The sequence below is a fragment of the Mustela putorius genome, unplaced genomic scaffold, assembly GCF_011764305.1.
Source record: "Mustela putorius furo isolate JIRA1106 unplaced genomic scaffold, ASM1176430v1.1 tig00003987_pilon_pilon_pilon, whole genome shotgun sequence".
Lineage (NCBI taxonomy): Eukaryota > Metazoa > Chordata > Mammalia > Carnivora > Mustelidae > Mustela > Mustela putorius.
Genome location: NW_025422126.1, coordinates 8,513,721 through 8,534,514, shown reverse-complemented (window position 1 = coordinate 8,534,514; position 20,794 = coordinate 8,513,721). Strand labels below are relative to the sequence as shown.

Sequence of the window (20,794 nt, the reverse complement as noted above, 5' to 3'; positions counted from 1 at the left end):
ACAAGACCAACAGCGCTATAGCAAACTGGGAAACAGTACTTCAACAGCTTGCACGGACCCACCACGGCTAACCCCTCAGGAGCCAGCAGAGAGGCAGCTGAGTGAATCATGCCCAGTCTTTCTGCTAAAAAGTTCATCTGTCTATCTTAAAAGTTCAGCCTGAGGTGTGAGCTTCTAATTTAACACATATCCAGGAACAACTGAAACACCTTCCAAAGACTGCAGAGGCTAACTGGTATCATCTTTGCACTCTCCCTCTGCCTCACTCCAGGTTTCCAGTGTCTCCCAGAAAGAGGCTTATGCACACATCTGCAGCCCTGGTTTTTGCAGTTACCACCCAGGGAACACCCCTTGATGGTCTGGTTCTGGTGGCCACTGAAGCTTACACTTGCAGATTACATAGCACCATAACAAACAGAAAACAGTTGGGCTACCATACCAGGGAACAGCGGAGAGGCACAGACAGAATTGCACAGTCTTTCCAAGAAAAAGGACTATTAGGATATCTTCAAAGATGCAAATGCCCATCTCCCAGTCTTCACTCAAAGGAGGTATATTTGCATACTTTAAAAGCTGCTACCTGAGGTTCTGGCTTCCAGTAAGCCCTGCATCTAGCTGCTGCCTGAGATCCTCCCCTTTGGGACACTGACAGGTCTTGGGCATAGTCTGAACTACTAAGAGCCACTAAGAACAAAGCAGGCTGCTTAGGCAATCACAGTGGTTTCAGAGACAGCCAAAAGCAAGAGCAAGGATGAACAAAAAGGTTCATCTACACAACACCACTCCTTCAAGACCCAGAGAAGTAGTTGTTTTATCTAAGGCATGCAAACCAACACAGACAGTCAAGGATGAAGAAGAAACAGAGACCTATTGCAAATGAAAAAACAAGATAAAACCTCAGAAAAATGATTTATCAGACAGGGTTTTCAAAACAATAAGCATAACGATGCTCACTGAGGCAAGGAGAACAGTGCATGAACAAAGTGACAACTTGAACAAAGAGAAAGAAAATATAAGAAAGTGCCAAGCAGAAATCACAAAATTGAAGGACACAATAAATGTACTGGAAAACACAACACAGGGATTCAACAGCAGATTAGACCAAGCAGAAGAAATCACTAGCAAACTCGAAGACAGGGCAGTGAAACTCCTCCAGAACAGTTAAAAGAAAAAAGAATGAAAAACAGTAAAGATACCCTAAAGGACTTATGGGACAAACTTAAGCAGACCGATATTCACAACATAAAGTGACTCAGAAGGAGAAGAGAGAGAAAAAGACATAAAACTTATTTGATGAGGGGCACCTGGGTGGCTCAGTGGGTTAAGCATCTGCCTTCGGCTTGGTTATGATCTCAGGGTCCTGGGATCGACCCTGTGTCAGGCTGTTTGGCAGGGAGTCTGCTTCTCCCTCTCCCTGCGGCTCCCCCTGCTTGTGTGCAAGCTCACACTCTCTATCTGACAAATAAATACAGAGAGAGAGAGACTCTCTTAGAAAAAAAAAAGCAGGGTGGGTGCGCCCAGGTAGCTCACTGGGTTAAGCCTTGGCCTTCAGCTCAGGTCATGATCCCAGGGTCCTGGGATTGAGCCCCACATCAGGCTCTCTGCTCGGTGGGGAGCCTGCTTCCTCCTCTCTCTCTCTGCCTGCCTCTCTGCCTACTTGTGATCTCTGTCAAATAAATAAATAAAATCTTTAAAAAAACAATAACAACAACTTGGATGCCTGGGTGGCTCAGTTTCCTAAGTGACGGCCTTCAGCTCAGGTCATGATCCTGGATTCCCAGGACTGGGTCCCACATAGGGCTCCCTGCTTGGCAGGGAGTATGTTTCTCCCTCTGGCCCTCCCCCATCTCATGCTCTCTTTCAAATAAATAAATAAATACTTATTTGATGAAATACCTGAAAACTTCCTTAATCCGGGAAAGGAAACAGACATCCAGATTTGGAAGCCAAGAATGTTCAAATAAGATGAATTCAGAGAGACCCACACTAACACTCTACAATTAAGCTGTTGAAAGTTAAAGACAAAAAGAGAACCTTAAAAGTGTCTAGAAGAAAACAGCTTGTTATATACAAGGGAACCCTTGTAAGTATATCAGTGTATTTCCTGCAAAAATTTTGCAGACTAGAAGGGACTGGTGTGACTAAGAGAAAACTTCTGACCAAGAATAATCTACTCAATAATACGTTAGAGCAGATTAATATAACAGTCCTTTACAGAAAACTCTACCAAAAAGCAACAGAATACATATTCTACACAAGCTCATGTGGTACATCCTCCAGAATAGATCATGTATTGGGCCACAAGTCTTAATAAACTTAAGAAGACTGAAATCATATCAAGCATCTTTTCTGACCACAATGGTATGAAACCAGCAACGACTTAGAAGGATAAAAAAAAAAAAAAAAATTCACAAATATGTGGTGACTAAACAACATACTACTGAACAACCAATGAGTGAAAGAAGAAATCAAAAGAGAAATTATTTTTTGTATGTCAAAACAATAAGCATAACGATGCTCACCAAGGCAAGGAGAACAGTGCATGAACAAAGTGACAACTTGAACAAAGAGAAAGAAAATATAAGAAAGTGCCAAGCAGAAATCACAAAATTGAAGAACACAATAAATGTACTGGAAAACACAACAGAGGGATTCAACAACAGATTAGACCAAGCAGAAGATACCTTGAGACAAATGAAAATGTAAATACAGGATACTAAATATTATGGGATGCAGGAAAGGCAATTCTAAAAGGGAAAATCATAGTGATAAATGCCTACATTAAGATATAAGAAAGAGGGGCACCTGGGTGGTTCAGTGGGTTAAAGCCTCTGCCTTCAGCTCAGGTCATGATCCCAGGGTCCTGGGATCAAGCCCCATATAGGGGGCTCTGCTCAGCAGGGAGCCAGCTTCCCTTCCTCTCTCTCTCTGCCTGCCTCTCTGCCTGCTTGTGATCTTTGTCTATCAAATAAATAAATAAAATATTTTAAAAAAAATATACAAGAAAGATCTCAAATAAACAAACTTTACATCTCAAGGAACTAGAAAAAAACTAAGCCCAAAAATAGAATAAAGGAAATAAAGATCAGAACATAAATAAATGGAGACTAAAAATACAATAACAATGATCAATAAAACTAAGCTGTTTTTTTTTTTTTTGAAAAAGAGAAACAAAATGGACAAACCCTTAGCTACACTCACCAAGAAAAAATGAGAAAGGGCACAAATAAGACCAGAAGTGAAAGAGACATTACAACTGATACCACACAAATGGAAACGATCATTAGGATACTACTATGAACAATTATATTCCAACAAATTTCTTCCAACCTGGAAGAAACGGAGAAATTCTTAGAAACATACAAACTGTTAAGACTGAATCATCAAGTAGTAGAAAATCTGAACAGATGACTACTAGTAAGGAGAATGATTCAGTAATTAAAAATCTCCCAAACAAAAGACCAGGACCAGATGGCTTCACTGATGAATTTCTCTGAACACTGAAAGAATTAATACCAAGCCTTCTCAAACTATTCCAAAAAACAGAAGGAATGCTTCCAAACTATTTTATAAGATCAGCATTACCCTAATACCAAAATCAGACAATGTCAAGAACATTGCAGGCCAATATCCCTGGTAACACAGATACAAAAATCCTCAACAAAATATTAGCAAACCAAATTCAACAACACACAAAAAAGTTCATATAACATGATCAAGTGGATTTATTGGAGGGATGCAAAGATGGTACAATATCCACAGAGCAACCGACACAGCACACTACATAACAAAATGAAGGATAAAGATTGTATGATCATCTCAACAGATGCATGAAACTCAATAACCATTTATGTTTAATAAAAACTCTCAAAAATAGTAGGTACAGAAGAAACATACCTCAACATAATAAAGGCCATCTAGGACAAGCCCAAAGCTAACAACATACTCAGTACTGAAAACCTGAAAGCTTTTCCTCTAAGATGAGGAATAAGATAAGAATGTCCACACCCTCACTTTTATTCAACATAGTAGTGGAAGTCCTAGCTAGTAATGAGGCAAGAAAAAGAAAAGGCATCATAATTGGAAGGGAAGAAATAAAACTGTCTCTATTTGTAGATGACATGATATTACATATTTTTAAAAAACCCAGATTCCACCAAAAAAACCTTTAGAATAAACTCAGTAATTCAATAATGTTGCAGGATACAAAAGTCTGTTGCATTTCAATACCCTGTAACAAACCATAAGAAAAATAAATTTAAAAATACCATTTATGTTCGCATCAAATTTAACCAAGAAGGTAAAAGACCTGTACGGTGGTCCCCACTTACCTGCAGGAGATACAAGATTCCAACAGAAGCTTGAAACTATAAATAGTACCAAATCCTATATATATATATATATATATATATACTGTTCTTTCCTATACATATCTATGATAAAGTTTATTTTATAAATAAGGCACTGTAAGATGTTACCAACTAACAATAAAATATAACAACATACTATAATAAGGGTAATGTGAACATGATCGATCTCTCTCAAAATACCTTACTATACTGTATTCACCCTCTTCCTGTAATGAGGTGAGATGATAAAATGCCCATGTGATGAGATAAAGCAAAGTAAACAAGGCACGTATTGTGACACAGTGTTAGGCTACTTCCCTGGTCTTCTGACAATGTGTCAGAATGAGGATCATTGATGAAAGAAATTAAAGATGATGCAAATAAACGGAAAGGTATTCTGTGTTCATGGACTGGAAGAACACTGTTAAAATGTTCGTACTACTTAAAACAATCTAAAATTCAATGCAATCCTTATCTAATTGACAATGGCATTTCTCATTGAAATAAAACAGACTACCCTAAACTTTGTATGGCGCTATCTAAGACCTCAAATACCCAAAGCAACTTTAAAAAAGAAAAAGCTGCAGGCATCACGATTCTGGATTTCAAACTACATTACAAAACTATAGTAATCAAAAACAAGACAGTACTGGCATAAAAAGATCAAGAGATCCATGCAACCGAAAAGAGTGCCCCAAAATAAGGCAAAAAAAAAAAAAAATGCTTATATGGTCAATATACAAAAAAGAGCCAAGAATATACAGTGGGGAAAGGACAGTCTCTTCAGTAAACAGTGCTATGAAAACAGAACAGCCACATGCAAAGGAATGAAACCAAACCCTTATCTCACACCATACACAAAAATCAACTCAAAATGGATTTAAACGTTAAATTAAACTGAATGTTAAGACCCAATACCATACAACTCCCATAAGAAAGCACAGTCTATAAGCTCCTTGGCCTCACCTTGGCAATGATTTTTTAGATCTGACTTAAAAATAAAGATGACAAAGGGGGGTGGGGTTATGGACATTGGGGAGGGTACGTGCTATGGTGAGTGCTGTGAAGTGTGTAAACCTGGCGATTCACAGACCTGTACCCCTGGGAATAAAAATATATTATATGTTTATAAAAACTAAAAACTTTTTTTAAAAAAGGTGACAAAAGCAAAATAAGTGGGACTACATCAGATTGAAAAGCTCTTACACATCAAAGGAAACCATCAACAAAATGAAAAAGCATCCTAAAAAAAAAGAGAGAAAATATTTGCAAATCGCCTTTCTGATAAGGGGTCAGTAATAGCCAAAATATATGAAGAACTCAGACAACTCAACAAGAAAAAAGCAATCCTACTAAAAAAGAGGCAGAGGATCTCAAAAGATCATTTTTCAAAGAAGATGGCCAACAGGAACCTGAAGAGGTGCTCAACATCACTATCATTAGGGAAACCAAATCCACAATAAGGTATCGCCTCACCCTTGTCTGAATGGCTATTTCAAAAACAAGAAATAACAAATGTTGGCAAGGACCTGGAACAAAAGGAATCTTTACACACTACTGATGGGAATGTAAACTGGTATACCTACTCTAGAAAACAGTACAGAGTACCTCAAAAAATTAAAAATAGAGAACTACCTTGTGATCCAGCATTTCCACTTCAGAGTATCCAAAGAAGATATAGAAATGGCCAAAGAGCTCATGAAAAGATGCTCAACTTTCATCAGAAAATCATCACTAATCATCAGAAAAATGCAAATCACAATTACAATGGGATACCACCTCACATCCACTGGGATGCTACTATCAATAAAACAGAGGGGTGCCTGGGTGACTCAGTCAGTTAAGCAACCAATTCTTGATTCTGGCTCAGGTCATGAGCTCAGAGTCCCACCTTGGGCTCTGCACTGGGCATGGAGCCTGCCTAAGATTCATCCTCTCTCTCTCTCTCTCTCCCCCTCCCTCGGCTCTCTTAGAAAGAAAAAAAAAAAAAAATGTTGGCAAGGATGTAGAGAAAATGGAACCCAAGTGGACTGCTGGTGGGAATGTAAAGTGGTGCAGCCACTGTGGAGAACAGCATGCAGGTTCCTCAAAAAGTTAATCACAGAACGACCCTACGACCCAGCAGTTCCACTTCAGGACATATACCCGAAAGAATGGAAAGCAGGATCTCAAAGAGCTATTTGTACACCCACACTCATCGCAGCAGTATTCCCAATGGCCAAAATGGAAAAGCAACACTTGGGTTGCCAGTATAATGGGGTTGCCAGAGCCTGGGGGAAGGGAGAACAGGAATCTGAGACGTTATTGTTCAGGAAGTATAGAATTTCAGATTCACAAGATGAAAAGAGTTATATGGTGGAAATAATCGCCCAACGATGTGAATGTATTTACCACTATGGAGTTGTGCAATTAAAATAGTTAATATTGTAAATTTTATGTACATTTTAACATACACACACACACACATACACACAAAAAAAACTGGGGGAAGAAAAGATTTCTACTTCTGTGACTGAAACCCTGAGTGATCTTTAATCAAGCCTGAAGTTAGATAGGTAGCCATTGCCAATAAAGATTATATTTTAATAAGGGGGCAGGGACTGCCTAATACCAGAGTGAGTGGAAAACACAATCCATTCCCTTGGACTCCAGGGAAAAAATCAGTGATGTTGACCAACCCAGAGTAGACCCCTTCCCACCATAGCCTAGTCCACAAAGTCCCATCTCAATTTCCCATCCAGTCTCATCCTACTGCCTTGTCAATGGTCTGAAGCTCTCAGGGACTGCTCACCTGCCTCTTCATGTGCCCACAAACCTCAGGAAATTATGCCACCAATGCAAAGAAGGCCCCATCCTCTCCAACCACCACCCCCCCACTACCCTCTCCAACCCCTCATCTCCACCCCACACACCTGGGAGCCCAAAGAAGAGAAGGAGGGGCAGACAGGAAATTCAAAAGCAGCACCTACTCAGAAGCCATGAATAAGGCCTGAAGGATGCTGTTCACGTAGCATGTGTTGCCCAGATTGATTAAACCAATTTTGCCCGTGTCTGACTTGGCCATTAGCCGGGGGTAGAAACCAGCCAGTTCACTCTTCTGCGAGGTCCAGGCATCCTGCCCCAGCAGCTGCTTGATGCGGTCCTCATTGGGAACATGGAGGTCCTGAGGAGGGAAAAGCCAGCAGGATGGTGGGGACCACGGTCAGCTCTAAAAATATCACTTCCTCCGGAAAGCCTTCTTGGACTACAGCCAACCGCAACCCCACCCAAGCCCACCACCCCACAAATGTCCCAGATATACATGTTAACAGCCTTCTGCTTCCGAACTTATTCTAGGTTCTCATTTTGACACATGGGCCTTCTAGATCACCTTTCATGCCAGAACTGTCTTAAGAAGATGTAAAATGCCCATTTCATAGGTGAAAAAACTAAGAGGCAGAAAAAAAAATTTTCCAAGCACATACAGACAATAAATAAAGAGTCCATGTGTTCTTACAGGAGCGCAGGGTATGACAGACTGTAAGCAATGACAACACAGGCCCACCAGCCAGACAATGTCAAGATCTCAGGCCTCATCCTGACTCTGGTCCTAACTGCCTGGCAATGGTCAGTGAGACTCTCTGACTCCATTTCCTCATTTGTCAAGGAGGCTACTCCTACTCTGTATTATTTTGGCACTCCATATTTTCACAGTACTTGCATACAATAAGGCTCCTCCGAGCCCTCCTCCTTTTAGGTCTGCCATCAGGTTTAATTAGCGGCCAACAACCGCCCCCACCTCCACCCCGCCAGCACAATCTCACAGACAGGATGGTGGGAGGGTCCTGAGATATGGATCCTAGGTCAAGGACTCAGGGATTAGCATGCTTTCTTACTCACTCTCATACATTAAAACAGATGCACCTAAAAGAACATTCCCCAGCACGGATTCTAATCTATTTTAAAGAAAAACTCCTAAGCATAACACAGAACTACTTGTTAGATTTTAGTGTCATTCCTTAAAGCCCTATTGTTTCCAGATCCTGAGCACAGACCTAGATTTGTGCAAGCCTCCAAACTTTCAAACCAGCTTAGCACTGAAGGCCCTGGTAACCCCTGCATACACCATCCGGCCACCGTAGAAGGTCCTACTCAACAAGTGGTTTAACATTTGTGCACACTCATTTCCCAGGAACATTTATCAGATCAGTCACCTATCACAGATGATAAAAATACAGGAGCTGCCAAAGGCAACATTAAAAAGATAAAGGCTTGGGGCACCTGGGGGCACAGATGGGTAAGTGTCTGATTTCAGCTCAGGTCTTGAGCTCAGGGTTGTGAAAGGGAACCCCGCTTAAGATTCTCTCTCCCACTCCCTCTGCCCCTCCCCATCTCTAAATTAAAAAACAAAAAACAATGGGCTTACTATCTTCTTAGCCCATTCTTAGCCCCTTTTGTCTTCCTATTGTTCCCTATCCAATTCCCACTCCCCCATACGACACATGAATAGGGACAAAAAGGCAGAAAGACAGAAGCTCATGCATGTGCACATACGCATGATGCAAAATTATCGACACTAGGGAAAAAAAGTCATTTTCTCCAAAGAAGCTACTCTGGTACTCTTTTAAAAAAAGAGAGAGAACACTACAAAATTGGTTTCAAGTTTCTCATGTGACATACAATGGCTCCCTTAGCAAGAACCACAGCTCCCAGAGAAATTGCCTGAGAGAACTTTCCCAAATTTACTTATAAAGGAGCCTCAAGGAAGGATGTGTTCAAAGAAAACATGTAAAGTTTTATAAACAATAACATTCTATGGATACTTTGCTGCCTTGCTTCCCACACTGGCTCATACCAAGAGGTATTCAAAGCCACAGGACAAACGTAGCACATCTCCCTGGAGCCACATTCTCTAATATTCAAGGAAGAAAAAGGTCTGCCTTAAAACAAATGTTTATAAAATATGTACTTGAATCTCAGAGATAAAAGGAGATTCCAGAGAAACACTGAGCTTGTGTCAGCCTGCTTGGTGTAAGCAGCCCCTTTCTGGGCTCCAGTACTCTGGAGGAAAGGTTTGAGAGGCCCATATCTGCTAGAGGAAGCAGAGTTGGTCTGGTCTGAGGCCCTCCAGTCTGATCTTTCCAATGTCCCTTCTACTCCACTGACAAACTGCACGTTCCCACTCCCACGCCTCTCCCTTGAACACACCTGCGGATGCCCCATTCTCCCAGTTCCCATCCCTCAAGGCCTCACTCCTACAGCCCCCCTCTAGAAGACATCCCAGGATCTCAAGTGGGGTACACACGTGTTCTATACCTTGCTGCCTGCACCTAGTGGTACCGGTATTTACAGATCCATTGTCGCCCAGATCGGGCAATAGATCCTAGCATGAAAAGCCCAAGTCTCACTCAGTGTGGGTTTCCCTCAGTGCCCAGTGCAAGGCCATGCTCCCTCCTCTTTGCTCATGCCTCCACAACTGCATTTTTCACACGACAGTCACATTCATTCACTCAGAGATCACAGAGATACTTGCTGGGCACAGAAATCCTGACATGGTCCCTGCCCACCAGAAGCTCCCAAGCTAGCAGGAAACAGTAACAGTCACTTCCAGCAAGTCAAAGCTCTGTCTCCTCTGCTCATCTACCTCCAGTGACAGGCTTCTCTTGTAGGTGTTCTCCATTTAAAAATAAATGCATTCTCCTGCAAAGCTGGAAAACCTGAGATGATCTAAGTAAATGCCAGAGGTTTTGTTTCAAGTTATTAACTGACTCTCACTCATGGTAGATTGTTCCCTTCCGTGTTTTATAATTTTTGGATTATAAACTCATCTTTAGTAGAGGTTTATCTTTGTGAATTGAAAGCACTTTCATTTCTGTTTCTACAAGGCAACTCTAGGGTATTACTAGTTCATAACTACTTTTAATGTGAATGCCCACAACCCCGAAGACAATGAGAACTTGAACCCCTAAACCCACAAGAGCAGGCCAATGATGACAAATTTCACTTTTCCCAATCCATAATGCAGACTAAGCCAGAAAAGTTTCCTTGAAATCTATGCGAGACCATGTTTGTATTTTTTTTTCTAGATCACTCTTTCACTAGCAGCAAAAGCCTTTTTGGGTCCTGACTTACATGGGCCTCTTACTGCTAATTCCCCAAGGGGAGCAGGCCCTAAGCATCACCTCCTGTCCCTGCAAGCTCAAGCGGTTTAGTGACTACAGTTATACGCTCCCCACTCCCTCCCCACTACAGGGCACAAGAGCATCATCCCTCATTTACCATTCTGGATTCCAGTTCTCGATTCCGTTTTGGCCCCTGGGGATTCCCCATTACTTTCTTGCAAGCTCAGCTATGTACTTAAAAAGACGTTTGTTATATTTTAACAAGCATTTCTAGGTGCTTTGCAGGAGGATGCTTTCCACATTACCTATCTGCTGTGCTACAGAAATGGAAGTCAGATCACAGGTTCTGTAAGGGCCACCACCTACCTAAACATCTTTCACCCACGCCCAGACCTGCCCTCTGTATCACGCGAGAGGAAAGGGCTCAGCAATCACGCACCCTGCCTGTGTGTGTCTCTCACTACCTCCATGACTGCACAAGTCACCAAGCCTCTGCAGTCTCATTTCCCTCGTCTACGAAATTCGGGCAACAATACCTGCTTCTTGTTTCTTGCATCTTAACGAGCATTAAAAAACAAAATACGCGGAAAATATGGTCAAATGTGGCACTACCCACAAAAGCTATTGTCCTAACAACCTAGCAAGCCCAGCTCAGAAGCCCCTTCATCCTTGTAGCCTCCTCCTCTAACTGGAGATGATCCTTCCCTTCTCTCATTCCTCACAGGACTTTCCTTACTTCTGTGCAAGCCTGTCACCCCGCTAGGCTACAAGCTCCTCTGTGGAGGTGACTTGGGCTGCCTCGTGCCTATGTCCCCAGTTCCCAGCCTGGGTCTGGCACAAAGCAGGGCAGCAGTAAAGCCATGTGAACACTTATAACAATCCCTGCTTGGGCGGGGGGTGGGGGGTGCGGGTGGAAACAGACATAGGCAGACAGTGACAACACATGACAAAGGGATGTGGGAGCTGCGGGAGCCCCCAAAAAGTCACCCAGCCTGAGGTATGGAAGGGTATCGAGAGTTGTCAGAGAAGGCTTTCTGAGGGAGGTAACTCTTGGGCGGAGCCTTAATGAGTAAGACTCGATGGGAACAGGAGATATGCAGGCGAAACAAGAGGAGGGTTTCTAGTCTGAGAGAATGGCATATGCAAAGGCCAAGCGCAATCTTGAGCAATGACCAGCTACAGAAAGGGCAGGTGGCTCAGAGTGCCTGAAGCACAGGATGGGAGAGGGGAGGTGAGAGGACACAGGTAGAGACCAAATGATGGGGGGGGGGGTGCCATTAACCTATATTGCGGGCTTAAGCAAGGCCCCAGCTGGCACCCTTTTTGAAGCAGGGCAAGGAAGGAGGGGGAGAACGTCACTCACCTTAATGGCCTCCATGACAGGCTCATAGAGATCTGGGAAACCCGGGAACCGGAAGACCATGCAGTGGACCAGTTCCGCCAGCTGCTCCAGGCAGCTGGTCCCCGAGTTGGAGTCCTCCTTGACCAGAGAGGCCACCATGGGTGGGATGTGAGGGAGGAGCTGTGAGAGCAGAGCAGGATCAGGCTCAGTACCATTTACAACGCAAGACAGGTGTTGGTGGTCAGTGATGAAAATACCCGGAGCTCCTCAAGGCAGGGACGTCTGACCACCTGGCCACCATCCCTCTTGCCTACATAGAACTCTGTGCTTTTTACAAGACATGTGACCTTGGATATCCTGCCTCCATTTCTTCATCTGTTAAATGGAATAAACAATTCCCTCCTCACAGCTGAGGTATAGCCTGGGCCCAAGCCCCAGCTGTTAAGCCACAGCCAACTGACCTGCCAGGAGAGCCTGAGGCCTGAGTGACAAGGGCTACTCTTCCTTCTACCACCATTCTTTCACCAAACATTTACATGTCAAACATGAGAGGTAAGTGCCTGGTCCAAGGTCACCACATCTGGCAAATGGCAGAGATGGGACTCAACCCCCAGTACCCCAAAGCCTGGTTCTATGCTTTTTCCCACTGCAGCAAATTGGAAAGCATAAAATTTCTGTCCTGAGCAGGAGCCATCGAAATCTAGGGCCCCATCTGCAAGTCAGGTCTAGGGAAAGGAAGGCAAGAGGGTAGCCCTTCCTTCCTCCCCAACAAGAACTACAGGCTGTCCTTCAGGAGGGATGGCCCCAAAGATAACAGAAAGGGCCCTGGGCTGGAAGCCAGGCCACCTGGTGCTGATCGGCAGCAGGGTATATCAGAAGAATACAGGGTCAGAAGTCAGACAAACTTAGAATCTTCCTGTATCACTCACACAAACTTAGAATCTTCCTATATCACTTGTCCCAGACACTGTGTGTGGTTTAATCTCCCTAAACTGCAGTTTCCTCAGTTAAAAATCAGAAAAAATGATAGAATTCTCCCTCTTAGGGCTGAACTTAAGAGTCAGTATAGGTACTGTCTTTAGTACCATGCCTGGCACACAGCAGGGTCCTAGGCAACATTAGCCATCCTCATTCTAGGGCTGTCACTCTACTGTGGGCGTGTGGTGAAGCCATACACATTCTCTCGTCTCCTGTCTGAAAAACAGAGTTTCAAGTCTCCTTCAGTCCTAACGTCCAGGACTTCAAGGTCTTGGGCTTCAAACCCCCAATCCCAATAGAGAGAGCATGAATGGATTCCAGCCAAACAAACCAGTGGGAGATGGAGAACCACCCCTCCTCAGAGCAGCACATAGGGTCCTTACCAAGTGGAAGGCCTCATGGGAGTGCTGGAAGGTCAGGAGCATGTACTTCATGACAGACAAGGCAGCTCCCCGGACAATGGGGTACAGAAGCTTGGAGAAAACCTGGAAGAGAGAAGCTGGTCAGAAGTTCCCCAGGCCTGGACCCCAGATGCCAAGTGCAGCCACAGACCTAAGAGGTGGTCAGACACACTAGAGCTGAAGCAGTAGACCCATGCAGAACCAAGAGCACAGACTCACAGATCCAGGTTGATGGACAGATGGATAGCAAGACAGACATCTGATGGGAGGGACAGAGGGACAGATAGACCAACACATTCTTGAATGAGCAGAGGAATGAATGGGCGAAATCTAAGGCCCATAGAAGTAAAGTGAATTGTCCTGAGTCACAGCAAGCTTGGGTGGGAGCCCCAGTGCTCTGCCTCCCAGACCCATACTGTCCCCGGCAAGAGCAAAATGGAAAAAGCCATAAGCCAGGGCTAGGACAGGGGCCCACCAACCTTCTCAATTTTGGCGAGTGAAACCTCAATCAAGATGCTGAACTTCTTAACAGCGGCCAGGCCCTTCAACAGTGCAATGATCCACTTGTCAATGTTCTTCCCCAGGGGCCATGACACCCAGTCAATCATCCTGGAGAAGGAAGCAACAATGACACAAGGACCGGGGAGGCCCAATGCCTGGATGGGAGTAGCCCAGGGATAAGCTAGAATGTCCTGAGACCCCACACTGACCCACACATGCACAGGGGTCCGTGAGATGGATAAGACACCTCTGAGAACTGCAAATGAGCCCAGCACAAGCATCTGGCAGACTGGGGCTCCCAGCTAAGCATACTCTCAACACCCCAAACCTCACCCCACACACTAGACTGCAGGGGCAGAATGGAGCTTTCAGCTGTCCCTGCCTAAACCATGGGGCCCAAGAGCAGAAGCAGCACTACTCCCCTTTGGAAGTAGCTTTGGCTCCAGCAAACCCTTGCTTGTGGCCTAGAACAAGTCACCCTCTCTAGCCTCAGTTTCTCTCTGTAAAATGGGGACAAAACCTCCCTCACAGAGTTGCTGTATGATTAAAAGATGTGATAATAGTTAACCCTAATAGTATCCACTCTGGACCAAGCACTACTCCATCTGCCTTACATATATTAACCCAACTGACCCCCACAAGATAATGCTTCTGTGCATAGAGCATGAAGCTACCACATAGTTCGTGCCCAGGAAAATGGCATTATATCATTACTTTTAGACTCATAAAGAGAGACCAAAGCAATAGTCATTACGATGACACTGGCTACCATCACTGCTCTAAACACTTTACATGTATTATCTCATTTTATATAATCTTTGCAACAACCCCACAGGTGGACTCAATTACACTACATTTTATAAATGAGGAAGCAGAGGCCTACAGAAGTGGAGTAACTTGCCCCAAATCACACAGGCAAGAAGTAGTAGAGCCACGATCTGCACCCAATGAGCTTGCCTCTAGAGCCCACACTTTTAAGAACTAAAACCAAAAATTCCTGGAAGGCCTGATGGTGATGTTAGATCTGCACACAGGTATGGAAAGCATGGTGGGGGAGGCATGCCAGGTGAATGGGTTCTACAAAGCCAAAGGCCTATAGGCAGGAGGGAAGGCAGCATATTCTGGGATCACTGGATAGGCAGGTGTGGCTAGATCACAAGTACAACGACATTCAAACAAAGTGAGGGAATGTGCAAAAGCTGTGAGCTAAAAACCACCCAAATTCTATTTAGCACACCTGCCAAACTCAAAAAACACTTTGTAACATACTTGCAGCTTCCAGTATGACCCCATAGAACCCTGACAACTTCTTATACCATCTTTACAGAGGTGGAAACTGAGGCTCAGGGAGTTCACCGACTTGTCCAGGATCACACAGTTGGCACCCAACCTGAGAGCACTGCTCGAGGAAGGTTCTTTTCATCTCCCACATCCAGCCCTGGGCCAGGCACTGAGCAGGGCTCAAAAAAGGGTGGATGAATGAAAAAAGCATGAGGTCCTGGGCCTTCTGACACTAAATCTAGCCCAGCAATCCCACTCAGTGGAAGGAGGGAGAGAGACCTGACCGCCACCCGGTCCTCAGCCCACCTGCTGATGGCAGTGAGCATCTGAGAATCTGTCACACTGTCATCATTGCTGAGGTTCCGGACGACACCATCCATAAGCTCCAACGGTAGGTGCTGGACCACACTGGCCAGGGCGCTAGAAGGCGGCTCCTCCTCTGGAATGGTGTGGGGGCTGGGATGAGCTTAGCAAGGCAGGTAGGCTCCTCACCTCCCGCAAACCCCCATGCCCTCATGCTGCCAAGGAACTAGACTAAGCTTCTGCAAAGAGCACGTTGGGGCCACCTCCCCACCTTAACTCATGGCTTTGGGGCCCATGGCTTTTGTCTGAGCACAGACAAAAGCACTGACCCCACCCCTCACCCAATCTGCACCTATATAGGCAAGGTCTGTAAGAAAGGGTAACAAAGAAGCTGGCAAGAACAGATAGAAGGGCTGTTTGACTGGAGGGGAGGGAGGACATTCCAGGTGGAACCACACAAAGGCCTAGAGGTGAAAAAGAACATTTAGTTATCAAAATGTGTTGTCCAAATGGATAAGGGCTTATACATGGGAGCTTGGTTCTTTCTCCTGCCAGGTGCTTTCTCTTCCTTTCAACTGAATAACCCTATAATCAGGAAAGGCACAGATCTTATTTCGCTCATTTATAACTGTAGTCCAAGTTCAACAGTTGTCGATGGAGGACCAAAAGTTCACATTTCAGAATTGAGATGTACAGGCTCCATCGTGTGTCCAGAACTTCGCCCCTGCCTGCCCTCAACGCCTTGCCCCTGCTGTTGTCCAGCTCTCAAAGCCTGTATCAGAAGGCACCACTTCTACGAAACCCACCTGACCCAAAGGGCATGATGACATCCCCCTATGCCTTTCTGTTGTCTCTGCTCAGCCCCGGTCTTCCTCTTGGCCAGCTTGATCTGGGTCCGCTCCTCCATATGTGCCCAGCACCCACCACAGGATGGGACCCATGGCAGGGGCTCAGAAGAGCCCTGCTAATTAAGGGACGCTTCATTCCCCGACCTGTGCATTAAGTGCGAACGCATACACACACACCCACCCCGTCATACCTTGACACAGGCACGCCAAGCACAAGACCCTGCACGTACAATCACCTGGCCAGCGCCCAAGCGGCTGGGCGCCCCCTCCCCGGCCCCGGGCCCTCCTCACACGCACCTGTGCAGGAAATGACGGCGAACAGCTCCTTCAAGCAAGGCAGGATGGCGGCAGGCTGGGCCCGCCACAACTGCGCCAGGAGCCCGCTCACCTGCTGGGCCTGCTCCAGGAACTCCACAGCGCCCTCCTCGCCCTCCGCCGGGCAGCGGAAGCGGCCGAGGCAACGCACCAGCTGCTGGCAGAAGAGCAGCCGGTGCGGGCCTTCGGGGACGCAGCGCGGGTGTCGTGCCAGCAGCCGCGCCACCTGCGCGCAGACCGCGGGCCCCGGGCGTTCGCACACCGTGCGCAGCACCTCCCGCCGCAGCAGCGCGAACACCTCGTCCGCTGCGGGGCCCTCAGGTAACAGCTGCAGGCCGAGCTGCACGCAGGCGAGCGCGCGGGGGCCCGGCGGTCCGGCGCCCCCCTGCAGCAGGCGAAGCACGCGGCGCGCGCTGAAAAACTCGGAGAAGACGTCGGGGTGGTGGCGGCCGGCCACGTGCAGCAGCTGACAGCCCACGCGACGGGGCAGCTCGTCAGCTCCGCCCACGTAGAGGCGCGTGCCCAGCGCCAGCAGCGCCAGGCACTGCTCCCGCTCCAGCGGCTGCCGCGCCGCCTCCAGCACGCGCCGCACCAGCCCCTGCTTCACACTCGCGGGGTACGAGGACGTCACCACCGCCTCCAGGATCTTGTCCATGACGCCACGCTGCAGGAGACAGAGAGCAGGGTCACGCTCGGCCCAAAAGATCCAGTTCCCCAAGTGGTCCCCTGCACCAAGAACTGGTGCAATCACCTTTCTGGGCCTCTGTTTCGTCCCCTGGGAAAGGGGGCGAGGATGCCTCCCGCGGAGGTATTGCAATGAAGTAAAGCGCAACGCCAGGCATGTAATGAGCCCCCAGGGGGTTGTGGTTATTGCTGATGAGCGCCTTTAATCTCACGAAGGCAATATCTGAACCTTCCACGCACCCCTTTCCCCACTCTTTTGTCCTCTCCCCAGGCCTCCCTGGTGACCTCATCCATTCATGCGCTGGTAGAAGCCAGTTATAAAAGCTGTGGTCCACGATGTTGGCCAAGTCCTGTCCTGTCGGGGAAGATGAGCGGAGACACACACAAAATCACACCTCCAAGGAGGGAGGGCAGGCAGACTTAGGATCCCAAGGAAGGATCAACGGGGAGATCTCTGCACACTTTGCCCCAAACCAACTTCTTGCTGTTTTCCAAGTGATCTACATCTTTCCAAGGCTCCAGTTCTTTGAATACACTGTGCCTTTAGCCTGAAACATCCTATCTCCCAAGACCTCCACCACCACCTCCCTCCCACTCACACAGCCAGACAAACTCCTGTTTTCCTTCAAAGCTTACCTCAAACGGGCTGTCTTCAGTTAGAACATCCCTGGACCTACAGGCATGAAATCATCCCTCACCCTCCGATCCTACAGCTACCTGCATCTTACTCCTCCATTATAGCTGGGATCGCATAATTCCCTCCCATGAAGCAGAGCATAACATGTTTGTGGCCTGGCCCTGCCTACTCCAGGCGTAGCTCCACAGCTCTGCATGTGCAAGGCCCTTCCTTCCCCTTCCCCTCCCCAGCCTGAGCCCACACCAGCCCCTCACTCTTGACTCATAGTGTTCTCCCTGCCGCTGTGCCCTTTGCAGACATTCTTCCCTCCCCTCCTTGCTTGACTCACCCCACGGACTTCAGCTCAAACTCACTTCCTCAAAGAAGCCTTGCCTGACCTTTTTGTTTGGGTCGACGTGTCTGTTAACAATTTCAGAGCACCATGTCCCCCATGACGGCACTTATCATGATTTCCTGGCTGGAGTCAACCTCGTCCACTATACCGTACAGGTTCCAGGGAGCAACCATATCCATTTTGTTCACACAGTAGGCATTTGTTGCCGAAGCAAATGCAAAATATGGTGTGAGTTACTGCTACCTTATTCCTCTGACCGCAGGAGCCTTCCCTTTGCTTTTCCTCTCCCTTCAGGCAGTTTCCTGGAAGCCTTTCTCCCCAGCTGACCCACTTTTGCTTCTGATGCTCATGCTGGGTCACAAAGGTAAAGCTTATTCTCTTAATATCCAACTTTCAGCTCCAAGAAGACAGGGCCCCTTCTTTCTTTGTATGACCCCACTCTAGGCAGGACCTGATAGAAAGCTCCGCATACAGCAGCTGTTTAAACTTACTGGCTTAAGTAACTTACTGGTTTAATTCTTGGGACCCAGGGTTGGTGTGAAGACAAGCCATACATTTACTAAGTGAGGGGCCAGAAACTTTTATTCAGAACCACAGATATTGTGGGACCCAGACTCTGTGTGAGGTCCTGTGGAGACGCTCCATTCTCCTAAGCTCTTGACTGAGACCAAGCTTCCGTTATTGCATTTCTTAAGAGCAATGGGCCCATTTGCTTGTCTGTCCCCCATGCCCTCATGCTGCCAAGGAACTAGGCAGGGCTTGCCTGAAGTGGCTGGGACTAGGACTTATTTCTCAATGGCCAGCATCTCAGAGATTACTGGGGGTGAAGCCAGAGTACAGATCAGTGGTTCCCAGACATTGGTTTGGCTGCCTCAGAACCACCTGCTACCTTAGCACAAATTCATATGCCCAGGGCCCACACCAAGCCTCCTGGAATAGTGTGTTCAACTCTTTTTACTCTGAATGAGATTCATCTGTAAATGGAGTCTGCTTACCATCCCTGTTACTTATGCTTTCTGAGTCTTTCCATCCTGCAGGGTTGTTGTTAAAGCAAATATAAAGTCCTTGGCATGGTGGTGAGCACAGGGAACTGTTCAGTGAATCAGTCCCCTTCACTTTAGAAGCCAAGTCCTTGCCCTTAGGAACTACGGTCTGGTGGTGGAGGCGCACATGTTGGTCAAGTGTGCCAACGCAAGGCATAATCTCAAAGACCTTTAAACAGGTCTTTAAAAACTGGTCTCCCTTCATCCCTAGTCATCTTTTTCCTAGGCAGTGCTTGTGACCAACCTCCCTTGTAGACCATCATTGCAAACCCCTAATCTTGCCCTCCAGGCTAGTGGACTTAACTTTCAATCCAGGATGCCAAGAAATCCTGTTATTCAGGCAGTCAAGAAAAAAACCCTAATCGATGGGATATTGACATAGTGTGTGGAGGAAAAGGACCTGGCAATAGGCAGAAATGGAGTTCTGGGGCTAGGGAATGTTCTGGAAGTGGAAAGAAAGACTAGGAATGTTGAGCCCTACGTTCTAGTGTGAACTTGGGCAAATTTTATCCTAGTCTTGGGCACCTGGCTGGCTCAGTCATTAGATGTCTGCCTTCGGCTCGGTTTGTGATCCCAGGGTCCTGGGGTGAGGACTGCTTCTCCCTCTCCTACTCCCCCTGCTTGTGTTCACTCTCTCTGTCAAATTAAAAAAAAAAAAATTTCGTAGTCTTGCAACTCATTACTTGACCTTGAGCAAATCACATCATGAGCCTCTCTTCTGTTCTGTAAAATGGGGATAAGTGATATCAGGTCTAACCACATGAAAGCAAAGGAGCAGATGTTGGCAATTTCATACCATTCTACCTGACACCTTTGCACCTGGCAGCTAGAGGCCTGGCAGTGGTGCCCTTCTGTGAGAGCTGTGATTTCCCAGGCCAGCCATGCAGCCTCCATGCAGTCTGTGGCCCAGCCACTTCAGGCAAGCCCTGCCTACCTGCCCCCACTCCCACACAGGCAGTCTGAGGTCAGCTGTCACCATAGTCACCAACTAAACCCACTCATTATCTTGGGTGCATTCATGCAAAAGGGTTTTAGAGGCTTGGAGCTCACCTGACCTCATCACAGGCCACAGAAGGGAGGCAGGACAAGGCCTGATTTCCCTAGGGCACACATGGGAGTGTGGAGGATCAACATGGGAGAGGGACACAGCCTTAACGGTGGGATAAGAACCTGCACTTGGTCTCCTTGGTGGAGGGAGCTGCAGACCATCAGCATTCCTGGGAGGGTGGATTACTCCTCCAGGCTCTGGACAAGGAGATGGCCTGTCAACACTGGCTCTGCCCTAAGCAACATTTGCCCCGCACTGAGCTCGGAAGCGTGCAGCAGCACACAGCACCGTATCCTCTCTTAGAAGAGCCTGCGTGAAAAGCATGAGACCCAGGTTCTCTGCTTCTGGATCACCAGGTGACCTTGGGTGAGTCCCTGCCAGGCTCCTCAGCTTTTTCACCTGGAAAATGGGGACCATTTCAGCCGTGACAGAGAAGGGGACAAGATATAAGAAAGATGAGGGCTGGGGCAGTGATGAGTCTATTCTTGGGCCATCTGGCACCAAGTGGGAAAACAGAAACTGTCAAGCAAGAAGACAGACACACACTCCTGATCTCACTGATTCTACTTGGAATTTCATCCCTCACTGCTAACTTAGTATTTCCACTATCCCCCCCCCAGAGCTGCAGC

The 20,794-nt window shown here is 46.7% G+C and overlaps 1 protein-coding gene across 1 annotated transcript in view; it reads right to left on the bottom strand.

Annotated features, from left to right (window-relative positions):
* Positions 1–20,794, bottom strand: part of USP35 (ubiquitin specific peptidase 35) — a 51,917-nt gene that overhangs the window by 28,095 nt on the left and 3,028 nt on the right. The window contains exons 2-7 of the mRNA XM_004763463.3: positions 16,402–17,083; positions 15,260–15,392; positions 13,651–13,780; positions 13,154–13,255; positions 11,814–11,972; positions 7,319–7,512 (exon numbers count right to left, since the gene is read on the bottom strand). Coding sequence (XP_004763520.1) covers positions 7,319–7,512; positions 11,814–11,972; positions 13,154–13,255; positions 13,651–13,780; positions 15,260–15,392; positions 16,402–17,074 — 1,391 coding nt within the window. The 5' untranslated portion in view covers positions 17,075–17,083. The remainder of the gene's footprint in view (positions 1–7,318; positions 7,513–11,813; positions 11,973–13,153; positions 13,256–13,650; positions 13,781–15,259; positions 15,393–16,401; positions 17,084–20,794) is intronic.